Raw genomic sequence first — 16917 nt, 5'->3', positions numbered from 1 at the left:
AAATGGTGCTGGGAATACTGGCTAGCCATATGTAGAAAGCTGAAACTGGATCCCTTCCTTGCACCTTACACAAAAATTAATTCAAGATGGATTAAAGACAAATGTTAGACCTAAACCATAAAAACCGTAGAAGAAAATCTGGGCAATACCATTCAGGTCATAGGCATGGGCAAGGACTTCATGTCTGAAACACCAAAAGCAATGGCAACAAAAGCCAAAATTGACAAATGGGGTCTAATTAAACTAAAGAGCTTCTACACAGCAAAAGAAACTACCATCAGAGTGAACAGGCAACCTACAGAATGGGAGAAAAATTTTGCAATCTACTCCTCTGACAAAGGGCTAATATCCAGAATCTACAAAGAACTCAAACAAATTTACAAGAAAAAAACAGACAACCCTATCAACAAGTGGGCGAAGGATATGAACAGACACTTCTCAAAAGAAGACATTTATGCAGCCAACAGACACATGAAAAAATGCTCATCATCACTGGTCTTCAGAGAAATGCAACTCAAAACCACAATGAGATACCATCTCACACCAGTTAGAATGGCGATCATTAAAAAGTCAGGAAACCACAGGTGCTGGAGAGGATATGGAGAAATCGGGACACTTTTACACTATTGGCAGTACTGTAAACTAGTTCAACCATTGTGGAAGACAGTGTGGCAATTCCTCAGGGATCTAGAACTAGAAATACCATTTGACCCAGCCATCCCATTACTGGGTAAATACCCAAAGGATTATAAATCATGCTGCTGTAAAGACACATGCACGGGTATGTTTATTGCGGCACTATTCACAATAGCAAAGACTGGGAACCAACCCACATGTCCAACAATGATAGACTGGGTTAAGAAAATGTGGCACATATACACTGTGGAATACTATGCGACCGTAAAAAATGATGAGTTCATGTCCTTTGTAGGGACATGGATGAAGCTGGAAACCATCATTCTCAGCAAACTATCTCAAGGAGAAAAAAACCAAACACCACATGTTCCTACTCATAGGTGGGAATTGAAAAATGAGAACACTTGGACACAGGAAGGGGAACATCACACACTGGGGCCTGTTGTGGGGTAGAGGGAGAGGGGAGGGACAGCATTAGGAGATATACCTAATGTAAACGACGAGTTAATGGGTGCAGCATACCAACGTGGCACATGTATACGTATGTAACAAACATGCACGTTGTGCACATGTACCCTAGAACTTAAAGTATAATAATAAATAAAAAAGAAATTACTCCCTGACTTATATTTTAGATGTTGCCTTGACTATCTTTTAAAGGAAAGAATAGTATTATGTATATCAAAATTGTTTATTTTTAAATAATTGTACAACTTTTAGAAATACCACAGGAGGCTGGGTACGGTAGCTCATGCGTGTAATCTCAGCACTTTGGGAGGCCACTGTGGGCAGATCACTTGAGGCCAGGAGTTGGAGACCAGCGTGGCCAATATGGTGAAACCTCGTCGCTACTAGAAATAAAAGGGAAAAAAGAAAAAATAAGCTGAGTGTGGAGGCACACTCCTGTAATCCCAGCTACTCAGGTGTCTGAGGCATGAGAATCACTTGAACCTGGGAGGCGGAGGTTGCAGTGAGCCAAGATTGCACCACTGCACTCCAGCCTGGGCGACAGAGCAAGACCATGTCTCAAAAAAAGAGAAAAAGAATACCACAGGATATTTTGTATTCACATACTCTGGCAAGAAAACCTTGAAAAACCTGGAAAACTTTGGGATTAATTTTCACATCAATAAACAGGCTTATAAATTTAATGGGGCCAGGCTCAGTGGCTCACGTCTGTAATCACAGCACTTTGGGAGGCTGAGGCAGGTGGATCACGAGGTTAGGAGTTTGAGACCAGCCTGGCCAAGATGGTGAAACCCCATGTCCACTAAAAATGCAAAAATTAGCCAGGCGCCTTGGTGGGCCCCTGTAATCCCAGCTAATCGGGAGGCTGAGGCAGGGAAATCACTTGAGCCCAGGAGGCGGAGGTTGTAGTGAGCCAAGATCGCACCACTGCACTTTAGCCTGGGCGATAGATCAAGACTTTTTCTCAGAAAAAAGTAATAATAAATTAATGATATCTATCACTGCTAGAAAAATTTCTCACTAAGCATGTAAATCTGAAAACTGTCTTTTATTTTTTCCCATGTCCTTTGTATCGCAATTTAAAATACCCCATTTTAAGCTCCCAGAGCTGAAATGACCCAATATATTATATCATTATTATTACATTGAAGTACAAGATTGAGAGCATGAGCTGCAGTGTGCCTCAACCCGTGAATTTCCACTCGTTTCCACCTCTTGCAGACAATCTGAAGGACATTGAGTAGATCACTTAATCTCTGTATTTTAGTTTTTTAGTAAAATAGAGATTCAGTATAGTACCTACCTCCTAAGATTATTGTGGAAACTAAATAAGATCGTGTCTATAGAACAGTACAGTGTCTTGCACATATTAGTGGTTCACAAAACATTAGTTATTACTAGGAAACGTGAACACATTATAAGTTTTACATATAATATTTTATTCTATTTTATTTTATTTTTTCGAGACGGAGTCTTGCTCTGTTGCCCAGGCTGGAGTGCAGTTTCATGATCTCAGCTCACTGCAACCTCCACCTCCTAGATTCAAGCAATTCTCCTGCCTCAGCCTCTTGAGTAGCTGGGATTACAGACGTGCACCACCATACCTGGCTAATGTTTTGTATTTTTAGTAGAGACAGGGTTTCATCATGTTGGTCAGGCTGGTCTCGAATGCCTGACTCCACGCACCTCAGCCTCCCAAAGCACTAGGATTACAGGCATGGGCCACCACCCCAGCCTATATGTAGTATTTTAAAACATTTTTGTTCAATTATTTTATTGTGTGTTTTTGTGAACTTTCAGGTAGCCACAATTTTTTTTTTCTTTTTTTTTTTTTGAGACGGAGTCTCGCTCTGTTGCCCAGGCTGGAGTGCAGTGGCACGGTCTCAGCGCACTGCAAGCTCCGCCTCCCGGGTTCAGGCCATTCTCCTGCCTCAGCCTCCAGAGTAGCTGGGACTACAGGGGCCCGCCACCACGCCCAGCTAATTTTTTATATTTTTAGTAGAGACGGGGTTTCACTGTGTTAGCCAGGGTGGTCTCGATCTCCTGACCTCATGATCCACCCACCTCGGCCTCCCAAAGTGCTGGGATTATAGGCGTGAGCCACCGCGCCCGGTGGTAGCCACAGTTTTTTAAATGTCATTAGCTGGTGTTCAATGATTATATTTATTTTATCAATAAATGGAATGTAAATTAGTAAAACCACTAAAGTAGAATTAGAGAAGGCTATTCTCAGTAAGTTAACTTTTAATTTACAGATTTTGTTAATTAAATGTAGTTTTATGTGTACAGCAAGTCCAAGTTGACAGATTTGCACTTCGTTGAAGCTACTTGAAGACCAGTCTTGATATATAGATAATAATGTAATTAGTATCTTTTTTATAGTTCTTCCAAAGTGCTTATCTAATCTTAAATAGCTTTTTTCCTCTGTTGACAACTACTGATTTGCATAGAAATTACTTGTTTTCTAAAAGCTGCAGTTCAAATTTATGCAATAAAGCAGATCAATTTTACCTTAAATTCATTTTTTCTTCTATATTCAATTTATTTTACAAATATTGAACTTATACATTACATTAGGGGCTAGGAACACAGTGTTAGACAGAACAGACAAGTGCCTGCCCTGGAGGAACTTGAGTGGAAGGACATTAAATAATGCCACAGATAACCTGTATGATGAGCGCAGAGGTGAGTGTTCCGCAGCTACAGCTTAAGGGGAGACAGCCTAGGTTTGGGGTCAGGGAAGTTATTTAAGGAAAGCTGTGGAAGACAGTAGGTTAAGAGTAATGTAAATGGTAGAAACTGAATGTAGGAAAGACCTAGGTTATCTCTAAGGAATTAAAAAACCCGCCACACTATAATTGGAGTATAGTGAGAAAAGGATGAAGGAAAATTAGGCAGGAGATAGGGGCTATTATAAGTGATGACAGCACAGTATGTAACTATTACTTATGTTGAAGACAATGGATTTTTTTTTAAACCCAAAGGTTTTTTTCTTTTTTCCCCACCCTTTACCCGTTGTAGTGCAAAATAGATTTCTATTAACTTGTTTGTACTTTTTTGGTGTTCTGTGGTATGTTTAAAAATAGACAGCATTATTTTCTTGAAGCTATGACTAATTTTATTGGTCTCTAATTCGGTATTTTTTAAAACAATGTATTTCTTTATCTCTAGCCCTATTCCTATTTTATCATACCATTTTCTTTCTTTCTTTCTTTCTTTTGGCGGGATGGGGGATGGATTCTCAGTCTGTCACCCAGGCTGGAGTGCAGTGGTGTGATCTCGGCCCACTGCAACCTCTGCCTCCCAGGTTCAAGCAATTCTCCTGCCTCAGCCTCCTGAATAGCTGGGATTACAGGTGCGCGCACCACCACGCCTGGCTAATTTTTATATTTTTAGTGGAGACGGCATTTCACCATGTTGGTTAGGCTGATCTCGAACTCCTGACTTCATGATCCGCCTGCCTTGGCCTCCCAGAGTGCTGGGATTACAGGTATGAGCCACCGCGCCCAGCCACCATTTTCTTTTTAGTTTGCTTATTCAGTTTAGCTCAAGAATTAAATATGGAATTTTCTGAAATTGTGATCTATGTATATTCCTGAAGTGTCTAACAAGTTTTCTGTCATAGATTAGGAGATTAGTATACATAAAATTTGAGACATACTTTGATTTTAAGGTAGAAAATAGAAATTATTTAATTAAAGTTGATTGATATCAGATGATAACTTCTTATGTATCCTTTTAGGAAATTCATTGACTTCTGGGATTCTCCTTAATATGTAGGGGTCTTTGGAAGTGCATAACTGTTGAGAGTCAGCTAATTATATTTACTACAGAATAGGACTAGGAAAAGACAGAGATGTTACCTATATGCATATTCCTATGGGAAAGAAGATAGTTAATTATAATACTTATTGAAGTTCTCACTCAGAACAAATGTTCTGTAGAAACGCCTAGATTGAGTTTCCCCCCAAAATTGTGTAAATGATGGAAACTTATTGAACAAAATGTTAACATCTCATTTGTCTAGATTCAGGACATCCTCTGCTCTCAGGAACACAGTAGAGTGCTATGAATCAAGTACATGAGTGTCTGAGTGGTTAAATATTAGCTGTCACTGCATATTTATGGTATATAACATAAAACTAAAGCAGTTCTGCTGTTTACTACCTGACTCACTTGGGATGAGATACTTAACCTGTGTCTTTGTCTGCAGAATAAGGATGTAAAAGCTGGTTGTCATGAGGAGTGAATGAAATTGTGTGTGTGTGTGCTTTGTACTCCATAAAGCACTGTACAGATTAAAAGGGGCTTATGTTTAAATGTGTTTCCTAATTAGAAGAAGTGAGGAGCATCTGTTAGGGATGTTGACTCAGTGCACATTTGTCTTGGCTATCTTACTTCTCAAATTGGGGCAAATAAAATGGTGGTAAATTTGAAAAAACAAAAATTAGTAGTAGAAGACACACTAATAATAATTATTATTTATTATCTTCCTTCTGTCTGGTACCTAAAAATGCTTTTTACAGACCAGGAAGCTGGGACTCATAAGTGTTATGTGACATGCCCAATACTTCCTACCTGTGAGAGGCCAGACAAGGACAAAAACTCATGTTTCTTCCACATTTAAACTTAATATTCCCTGTGATAAACTATGCTGTGAATTTTAGATGAAGTCTTCAGGATAAGCTGCCTCACATAGCACACCTCATTCTCCAGCATTGCCTCATAGACACACACCCAGTAATATCATATCATTTGTATTTTGGACTTTTAAAGATTCATAAATTTTTTTATTTAAAAAACTGTACTGTAATTTAGTTCTCATCATCATTTTATCATTTAGCATTTTACGGTGTTCGCGGGGAAGGGCCTTGACGTGGCAACACCGCTTCTTAACTAACGCTTCCCCTCTCACACCTACTAACCCCTCACCCCTGGAGTCCACTGTTATTTCCTTCACTTTCAACAGGCTGTCATTAAATTCTCTTTCCCCGTTATCAGTGCCGCTGCTGCTTCTCTTCCATGTTCACAGTGTTACTTTTAGAGCTGTTTAGTCATCCTACCTATGCTGGTTTCTCCATAGCCTTTGAATTCTGTGTTCGATACTTTTGAACAGAACATCTAAAATCTCCCTTTCTGTATCCCAACACTCATAGGGTGATTCTCATTAAGAAAGCAAAACTAAAAATTGAGCTCAGACTAAAGGAATTCTTTTTTTTTTTACTAAATAGTGATTAAGTTATGATATTCCTATTGTTGGCTTAAGAACAATGCCTATGATTTAGTCGTGTTATGTATATTTGTACTTACAACCAAACAATTGATTGGGTACAAGTAGCCTTAGGACAATACTTCCTTAAAAACGTGTTTCTGATAAACTAAAGCTTTAGCATTAACCAGAAGTCATAATTTAATAGTATTGTAAAAATACCTCATTTATTTTAAATCCTTTGTTGGGTAGAGGATTACAATTGTCATTTCAGCTACATGAATCTCTTGTCAAAAGAGTACTTTGAAGCTATCAAAGTACTCTTGAGGGGTCTTTCATGGTAAGACCCCTCAAGGAGTGAGGTTTTATTGTATATGTTGTTTGGATGTATGGGGTTGGAGAGGTACGTTGAGCCTAAAATTTCCTAATTAGTTTACTCTTTTATGTGTTTCTTACTGCAACATATTTACCGTATTTGTTGGAGTCCACCTGGACTATTGCCTTTTTATCCTTAATATCACTTTTGTAATCCGTTGTTGGATTCAGAAATGAAAACTACTTCCAGGGCTTTTTTAGAAGGCAAGAAATTATTTTCAAGTTTGTCATTACTAGTAACAAAGAGATCTTTCTATTTTTTGGCAGTAGTGAGGATGAATTTGATGAAGTTGCTGCTTTAGCTTATTGGAGGTGTGGATCATTTTATTTTTTGTGTTTGACTGTTCAAGTGCCTTAGTGAGAAGGGGGAAGTAATAGAACAAGGAGTTCATCTGTAACCGTGAACAGTCAATTGTCATAACTCACTACCCTTAGACCAGTCAATAATTATTTTAAAGCCTGGGATTATACAATATTTGTTTAACTATGGTATCAATTTGTATGTTAAATTCATCTCAATTCTTTGTCCTAAGCAGCTCTCAGTTTCATTTTTTTTATTTGCTGTTGAAGAAAATATTAAAACAGGCTGGGCGCGGTGGCTCACACCTGTAATCCCAGCACTTTAGGAGATCGAGGCAGGCGGATCATGAGGTCAAGAGATCGAGACAATCCTGGCCAACATGGTGAAACCAGGTCTCTACTAAAAATACAAAAATTAGTTGGGCATGGTGGCGCACGCCTGTAGTCCCAGTTACTTGGGAGGCTGAGGCAGGAGAATTGAGTGAACCCGGGAGGTGGAGGTTGCAGTGAGGCAAGATTGCACCACTGCACTCCAGCTTGGCGACAGAGTGAGATTCCATCTCAAAAAAAAAAAGGAAATATTAAGGCAGAAATTAATGCAGCACGTTGATGTCACATAAAAATAAAGCACAGAATTCAGTTTTTTTTTTAACTGTGTAGCAAAGAGTAATGTGAAAGATAATTTTAGATTTTAGGAAAAAAAAATACGGAGTTTTTTCCATCCTGGTTTCAGGCGTTACCATTTCATCGTTTTACATTGGCACGGACTCATGCCAATATTCCATTCTCGTGACCTGTAGCTGTAGCCTCAACTTTAGAAGGAATATTGAAAGGGAAATAAAAGATCTTAAGGAAAGATAAATAGTGTGATTTTCGGACTTTACCAATACATTTAATGGTGTATGTGGGATTCCTAGGAAGAATCAAAACACAGGGGAACGACTTATAAGAATTTATGAAGTATGAGCCTTAACTGCCTTGACCATGTTTAACTTGAACAGTGACATTCCAGATTGTTCTTGTTTTCAGAGTACATCCAAGCCATTATGATGATGGAGGAATCTGTTCAACATGTTGTCATGACAGCCATTCAAGAGGTATGTTGGAGCTTCATGCTTATAGTTTATGAAAAATTAAAGAGTGGAACGTGATATAAATAATACAAGTAGAAAAATTTGAAAGAATTCTCCTCATTTTTAAGAGTTTTACTTGCATTTATGATACCAACTTTCTTGTTTTTGTTTCTAAAAAATCATACTCATTTAAATTTTCAATTTTATTTAAAATCTTAAACATTTATTTTGCAGATATAGATTAACTATTCCTAAATTTTTTTTTTTTTTTTTTTTTTTGAGACAGAGTCTCACTCTGTCACCCAGGCTAGAGTGCAGTGAGATCTAGGCTCACTGCAACTTCTGCTTCCTGGGTTCAAGCAATTCTCCTGCCTCAGCCTCCCGAGTAGCTGGGACTACAGGTGTGTGCCACCATGCCTGGCTAATTTTTTGTATTTTTAGTAAAGATGGGGTTTCACCATGTTAGCTAGAATGGTCTCGATCTCCTGACCTCGTGATCTGCCTGCCTCGGCCTCCCAAAGTGCTGGGATTACAGGTGTGAGCCACCATGCCCGGCCAACTATTCCTAATTTTTTAAAGTGTCATTAATGAAATAGTAATAGCAGACTCATTCCTAAAGCTAATAATAAATAATATATATTATTTATTTATTTGACCGAGTCTCACTCTGTCGTCCAGGCTGGAGTACAATGGCATGATCTTGGCTCACTGCAACCTCTGCCACCCAGATTTAAGCAATTCTCCTGTCTCAGCCTCCTAAGTAGCTGGGACTACAGATACATGCCACCATGCCTGGCTAGTTTTTGTATTTTTAATAGAGACAGGGTTTCACCATATTGGTCAGGCTGGTCTCAAACTCCTGAACCTTAGGTGATCAGCCTCCCAAAGTGCTAGGATTACAGGTGTGAGCCATGGCGCCTGGCCAAATATCTATCTTAAACCAGCAGTCTTCCTCACACTTAACTGGTGGTTTCCTGTTTGGTAGAAAATGAATCTTCACCTCCAGCCATTCCCAAAGCAATTTCTAGATGAATATTTACGTTTTAAATGTAAAACCTAAGACTGTAAAAGTAAAAATAAAATAGAGATTAATAGCTGGTCAAGTTCAGGATGTGAGAATGTTTTTAATCATAAAAGCAGTGGAAGAAACCCTTAAGGGAAATCGAAAAGTGTATGCAGGACATGAATATGCACTTAACATAGAAAAATATAAAAGACAGGCCACGCACGGTGGCTCAAGCCTGTAATCCCAGCACTTTGGGAGGCCGAGACGGGTGGATCACCAGGTCAGGAGATCGAGACCATCCTGGCTAACACAGTGAAACCCTGTCTCTACTGAAAAATACAAAAAACTACCCGGGCGAGGTGGTGGGCGCCTATAGTCCCAGCTACTTGGGAGGCTGAGGCAGGAGAATGGCGTAAACCCGGGAGGTGGAGCTTGCAGTGAGCTGAGATTCGGCCACTGCACTCCAGCCTGGGCAACAGAGCGAGACTCTGTCTCAAAAAAAAAAAAAAGAAAAGAAAAAGAAAAATATAAAAGACAGGCCGGGTGCGATGGCCTCACACCTGTAATCCCAGCAGTTTGGGAGGCCAAGGCAGGCGGATCACAAGGTCAAGAGTTTGAGACCATCCTGGCCAAGATGGTGAAACCTCGTCTCTACTAAAAATACAAAAATTATCTGGGTGTGGTGACACATGCCTGTAGTCCCAGCTACTCGGGAGAATGAGGCAGGAAAGTCGCTTGAACCTAGGAGGCGGAGGTTGTAATGAGCTGAGATAGCACCACCGTCCTCCAGCCTGGCGACAGAGCGAGACTCCATCTCAAAAAAAAAAAAAAAAAGAAAACATGAAAAATATTCAATTAAATGCAAATTAAGATGAAGTTGTGCTTAAAAAATCTTGCAATGACTTTTGACACCAACTACCCAAAGTTAGGCCAAACTTCACAGATTTAAAGGTATCACTCTCTACAGACTGCCCACAGTTCAGACACCAGCTCCAGGCTCAGGTCTCCAGTCCACCCTGTCATCTGACCAACTGCCTTACAAATTCAAGGATTCCCACTATCTCCACGCATTCTGTAATTTACTGGAACAACTCACAGAAGTCAGGAAGGATAACAGCTTTATTACAGCAAATGGATACAAATAAAATTAAATGCATTTCTGGATTAAGTTTCTGTTAAACCAAAAAATGCGTAGGGTGAGGTCAGGGAAGGTCCCAAATGCAGTTTCTTTTGTACCCCACCCCATGGTAGCAATATGCAGAGTATTGCCAACCAGAGAAGCTTACCTGAGCTTTTATATCCAGAATCTTTGCTGGGGTTTCATTACATCTGTATGTTTGATTTAATCAGTGACCATGATGTCCAAATCAATTTTCAGCCTCCTTTGTTTCCCAGAGGTCAGGCCGATAACAAAGCCCCAGCCTTCTGATCACATGATTGGTCTTTCTGGAGTGGCCAACTCCTATCTGGAGTCATCTCTTAAGCTTAAACTATCTAGGGGCCCACTGTGAATAGCAAAGACAACTCCTATCTCTAGGGAAATTCTTTATTACCCAGCAAAGCTTTTAACGAGTTCTTTGGTTTAGTAGTCAGCACTGATTGCAGGAATGCAAACTGGTGTATCTTTTAAAAATGTTATCCCCTTTTATATAAGATTAGATTGGTCATGTTAAAATACCAAACTATAGTTACCCAAGCAAGATATGAGTTTAATTTGCTCTCAAGTGGTCCTGGGTTGGTGTGGAGGCTCTTATAGTCATCAGGAACCCAGCTTTCTTCCATCTTGCTGCTGTGCCGTTCTTAATACGTGATTCCCAGCTAGTGGTTCAGTGCTGGCTTTCACGTTTATATTTCCAGCCAGCAGAAAGGATTGAGGAAAGGTTTATCCACCTCCTGCAAGTAAATTTGCAGGAATTCTCACTCCTGTTAGCCAGATATTACCCACCTAGCCACATGGGGGAGTCTGGGAAATGGGGTCCTTATTCTAGATAGTCATGGATCCAACCAAAATTCCAGGCTTCTGTTACTAAGCAAGAGCAGGGAAAAGAATAAGAGGACCACCAACCATTCTGCCTTACTGTAGTTGATCCTGTAATTCCACTTTTAGGAATTTATCCTAAAAAAAAAAAAAAAAAAAAAAAAAGTAAAATACGGCCAGGCACGGTGGCTCACACCTGTAATCCCAACACTTTGGGAGGTCAAGGCGGGTGGATCACGAGGTCAGGAGTTCAAGACCAGCCTGGCCAACATAGTGAAACTCCGTCTCTACTCAAAATACAAATATTAGCCGGGTGTGGTGGCACATACCTGTAATCCCAGCTACTCGGGAGGCTGGAGAATGGCTTGAACCCAGGAGGTGGAGGTTGTAGTTAGCCAAGATTGCGCCACTGCACTGCAGCCTGGGTGATAGTGCGAGACTCCATCTCAGAAAGAAAAAGTAAAATACAAAGATACATAATAGTGGTCATAACAAGCATTTATCTAGCATCTACTATATACTAGATTGGGCTGTGACTAAGCAATTTCCATTTGTTAGCTCATTTAAATTTCTGTACACTTGCAATTAATGCCTCCGAATTTATACTTAAAATGATTAAAATGGCAATTTTTGTTATGTATATTTATCACAGTATAAAGGAAAATTCACTACAATCCTGTGAGGTGTATATTATTGTCTTCATTTTATAAAAAGAAACTGAGAGAGTTTGAATAACTTGCTCAGGTTCACACAGGAAGTAGTGACCGAGATAGCACTCAGGTCTAAGCAGTCTGAGTGCAGAGCCCATACCTACAACCATTGTGCTGTATCCCCTCAATATAGTGTGCTTCAGTATTATTTACTAGTACTAAAGCATTAGAAATAACTACCCAGTGGTGGGACAATGGATAAATAAATTATGGTATGCCAATATACTGGCATAGATATTGAAGCATATCTTTGAAAAATATTTAATGACATAAGGGAAAACTCATACTAGGTTTAAAAAGGTAGATAGAAAGCACATGAACAATATGATCCCATTTCTGTTAAACATTAAGATGAGGGGAAAACAAATAAACTTACTTAATGTTAACTCTCCAAATAGCTGAATTTTCTTTACCCTTTTCTATATTTTTAAATTTTTCTGTAGTAACAGGTGGTATATGTATAACCAGGAATGTTTTTAAAATTAAATCTGTGACCAAGTGACTTTCTTTCTATGAACCTATCCCAAATTTTCTTTACCCTTTTCTATATTTTAATTTTTTTCTGTAATAACAGGTGGTATATCTATAACTAGGAATTTTTTTAAATTAAATCTGTGACCAAGTGACTTTCTATGAACCTATCCCAAGGAATTATTTAAAAACTCAGACCAAGACTGGACACAACAATGTTTATCAAACTATTCTGTATTAACAGAAATGTGAAAACAATGTATATCCATTGGTAAGCTAGTGTTTCAATTGTGGTACATCCATATGATGGAATATTACATAGTTGATAAAAATGTGTAAAAGGGTATCTTAGGACAGAAGGAAAAAATTTTAAATGTCAAATGACCAGAACAAGATATAAAGTTGTATGTAAAATAGAATCCCAATTAGAGTTTTAATATGTCTATTATTTGCATATTCATTTAGCAAATACTTATTGAGTACCCAGCATGTACCAAGCACTGTAGTCAGCACTACGGATACAACCATGAAAAAGATAGACATGGTCTCTTGCCTCATAAAGCATAAGGCTCATAGGAGATGCTGGAAGAGATGGAGTTGAAAGCACAGTTGGGGATTAGCCTTGGGTGAGGAGAAGAGCCCGTGTGTTGTAACAGAAATGAAGAAAGGAAGGGGTGGGCATGCCTGTCACTAAATTTGTAAATTAGGGTATTGGAAATTCTTATCTGAAGGCAAGATAGTCTGATGATGAGTGTGGGTGAGTTGGTGAGGTTTGAGAAGCAGGAACAGTGTGGAATAATCTCTGATGAAAATGAGGCTGCTGGCTGGGGAAAACAGCTATGCTTTTTGAGTAGCATTGAAGGCCCAGTTGAGATTAAAAACTTTATTAATAATGACACCAGTTTTGTGGTTTTAAAATTTTTTTACCCTCTCAATACAGTTGACCCTTAAACAGCACGGGTCTATTTTATGCAGGTTTGGATTGCACAGGTCTACTTTTGCGCAGTTTTTTTTTTTTTTTTTTTTTTTTACAACCACACACAGATGGAATATACTGTCTTTGCAGGATGTGAAACTCACATGTACAGAGACCAACTTTTCACATAGGGAAGTTCTGCAGGGCTGCCTGTGGGACTTGAGTGTGTGTGCATGTTGATATATGCCTGAGTCCTAGAACCAGTTCCCCATCTATACCATGAGGTGGCTTTAGCAGTCAGGGTGTATGTAGCATATAGGCAGTTGTAGCTGGATTAATCTTGGATTGAGATTTTGGCAGAAAAAATGAGGTCAGAGGAGAGTAGAGAATATTGACAAAAGTCATAGAAAGACATGAAATCTAGAGAAAATAATTGATTAAACAAATGATGAACCTAGGAATCAAAAGTAGGGAGGTAGACAATGTTAGCAGAAGAAATCAACTGCATTCACTATCAAGTCTGAGCTAAGTGAGGAAGAAAGTGAAACGGTGGGCTAAGACTGAAAGACAAGGAGAAAGTACAGAAGGATGGGGCCCAGAAGTCTTACTGATGTTGAGGAACAGATAAAATATAATGAGAGGCCTACAATGAGAGATGGTTGTGCTCAAAGTAGGATACCTAGATTTTTATTGAGAGCTATTGCTGGAATCACAAGATCTCAACAGTACATCGCCCAGGCTAGAGTGCAGTGGCTATTCACAGCTGTGATCACAGTTCACTGTATTCTCCAACTCCTGGGCTCAAGCATTCCATCCACCTCAGCTTCCCGAGTAGCTGGAACTAAAGGGTGTGTACCACCACACCCAGTTATACATCCCCACATTACTGATTGTCCCTCTCCCTTTTGTCTTTAAAACAGAACATAAGAAGGAAACAACAGGAGACTGGGACCATTTGAGTCTCTCCCTGACAGTTGTCATAACCAGAATTCTGTTCCCTTCTCCCCAGAGATCCAGAAGATCTCTGGATCTTCTCTCTGCAACATAAGGGTTAGGGTGTCAGTGTGTGTGTGTTATCATTAAACATTAGCCAGTAATTTTCGCTAATACTGATGTTGTCCACATTTATTCTTTAGAAATAAATAATATTGCTATTTTTAGTGAGAAGCCACTATTTTTAAGTGTGTAGCCACATTTTAATTTTAATGACTTGTTTTTTGATAAGAAGAAGTAATACTAGATTCTTATTACTAGGCTTGCAGTGAAAAGAGCATCAGAATTTAGATCTCTAATTCAATGTATTATTTTATTTACTTCTTTTTCTCTTGCCCTGTCTTATGGTGCTGATAGCCCTCTAATTTTATTTATTTATTTATTTATTTATTGAGAGGAATCTTGCCCTGTCACCCAGGCTGGAGTACAATGCTGCCATCTCGGCTCACTGTAACCTCCGCCTCCCAGGTTTAGGTGATTCTCCTGCCTCAGCCTCCTGAGTAGCTAGGATTACAAGTGGGCGCCACCATGCCTGGCTAATTTTTGTATTTTTAGTAGAGACGGGTTTCACCATGTTGGTCAGGCTAGTCTTGAACTCCTGACCTCATAATCTGCCCGCCTCTGCCTCCCAGCCCTCTAATTTTAAATGAAGGCATTATTCTGGAGTGGGGACAAAAAAAGTTCCAGACTCAGAAGCTTGAATGTAGGGCAGAGTGTTTTACATGTGTGTTTTCATTTTGATTTTTATATTTTTATAGTGGCTGGGTATTTTCTTATGTTAAGTATTTTATGTAGAATGTCTTTTTTGTCTTATAGTTATAGTCATTTAAATCTTGATTTCAGCTGATGAGTAAAGAATCTCCTGTCTCTGCTGGAAACGATGCCTATGTTGATCTTGATCGCCAGGTATATAATTTTACATTGTTTTTATTCATGAAAAGGTTGTAATGAGAAGAATGGGTTAAAATTGCTTTTAGATTATATTGGTATAATTCTTTATATTTTACCTAAAATTTTAAGTACATAAGCTATTTTACTAATGGGATTTACACATTTATAATTAAGTTTGTAATTTGTAATAAAATGCATTTGCAATTAAAGTGCCATGGCATAACCTACTTTGAAATAGGTTAATTTTTTTAGTTTATTGTGACTCCTATTTTCTAATCATGAATTTTATTTTCTGTTAGTAATAACAATGTGCCACATTTAACACAATAGCTGTTACAGCTTATGATTATATGAATCATAAGAATAAATTCATGTCATTTGCTAGAAAAATGAAATATACAGTTGTCATTTTCTTGAAAAATGACATGTCAAATTCCTGGAAAATGACATGAATTTATTTTTATGATTTGTATCTAATGCAAAAGATACTTACCTTTTATTTCCTTTTGGCAGTTGAAGATGTCTTTTCCATCCCACCCCTCATTTCTGTGAAGTAGTGAATAACTAAATGCTCTAAAGAACTATATTTTTAAAGGAATCCTGCAATGTATTTTATGGTTTTAACAGAAAAGTTACTTTGTACTTTTAAATATCGCTTCTTTTTTTTTTTTTTTTTGAGAAAGAGCCCCAGTCTGTCACCCAGGCTAGAGTGCAGTGGCGCGATCTCGGCTCACTGCAAGCTTCGCCTCCTGGGTTTTCACCATTCTCCTGCCTCAGCCTCCCGAGTAGCTGGGACTAAAGGCGCCTGCCTCCATGCCCAGCTAATTTTTTTTGTATTTTTAGTAGAGACGGGATTTCACCGTTAGCCAGGATAGTCTTGATCTCCTGACCTTGTGATCCACCAGCCTCAGCCTCCCAAAGTGCTGGGATTACAGGCGTGAGCCACCGCGCCTGGTCTAAATATCACTTCTTAATGAAGTGTTAATTATACTCTCAAGTTCTGTGTTCAAGCTGTTTTGTACATCTCATGCAATACATGAATAGAAATCTTTGTTTTCTTTGTCTTCTTTCACTCCCTCCTCATGGTTTCTAAATGTTTTGCAGAAAAACCTTTGGACATGTTGCAATTTTCACCCAAGCTTTAATTTTTTTTTTTTTTTTTTGTCTACTACACAGAGGTTTGGTCACATGAAATGAAGAGACAATAAAATTTTCTTTTAATCAGTTTTTTTCCATGCTTTTGCTAACTTAAAGAGTTTATATAGTAATGAGATATAACTCAGGAATGTTTGGTTTATGTTGATAGTAAATAAATTTTTTAATGGTGCTACACAAATTAACATAAGATTTTTTCCTTCAGGAATGTTTTTGTTTTCTTAATCTCAGGAGATGCAAATTTTCATCATATTCTAACTCTTTTCACAAGAGTTTTTGATAGTTTTTTTTTTTTTTTTTTTAACTTTAAGTTCTGAGATACCTGAGCAGAATGTGCAGGTTTGTTGCATAGGTATACATGTGCCATGGTGGTTTGCTGTACCTATCAACCCATCATGTAGGTTTTAAGGCCTGCACTCATTAGGTATTTGTCCTAATGCTATCCCTCCCCTTGCCCTTCCATAAGATTTTGATATGACTCTTCTTCCCCCACCCCTAGCATAAGATTTTAATATGACTAAAACACTTGTGTTGAAATGTTCTAGCTGCATATTTTAACAATTAAAATCCCTATTCCTCTAGCACATACATATTTTACGAAGGTAAAATTTCTCAGTTATTAAAGAATTATCCTTACCAAGAACCAGGTAGTCTAAATCGAAAAAGATGCATAAAAAAAACTTGATATGGGGAATGAGCCAAATTCAAAGGACGGAAAAGACAAGACAGAGTAAAA

General features: G+C 38.5%; 1 protein-coding gene across 2 annotated transcripts in view; it reads left to right on the top strand.

Annotated features, from left to right (window-relative positions):
* Positions 1–16917, top strand: part of LOC108534356 (protein Hook homolog 3-like) — a 149724-nt gene that overhangs the window by 3138 nt on the left and 129669 nt on the right. For both annotated transcript variants that reach the window (XM_017879662.1, XM_017879661.1), the window contains exons 2-3: positions 8018–8085; positions 14979–15041. In XM_017879662.1, coding sequence (XP_017735151.1) covers positions 8018–8085; positions 14979–15041 — 131 coding nt within the window. The remainder of the gene's footprint in view (positions 1–8017; positions 8086–14978; positions 15042–16917) is intronic.

The sequence above is a fragment of the Rhinopithecus bieti genome, unplaced genomic scaffold (genome assembly GCF_001698545.2).
Source record: "Rhinopithecus bieti isolate Rb0 unplaced genomic scaffold, ASM169854v2 scaffold_12127, whole genome shotgun sequence".
NCBI classification, from domain to species: domain Eukaryota; kingdom Metazoa; phylum Chordata; class Mammalia; order Primates; family Cercopithecidae; genus Rhinopithecus; species Rhinopithecus bieti.
This window is presented reverse-complemented; position numbering and strand designations above follow the sequence as displayed.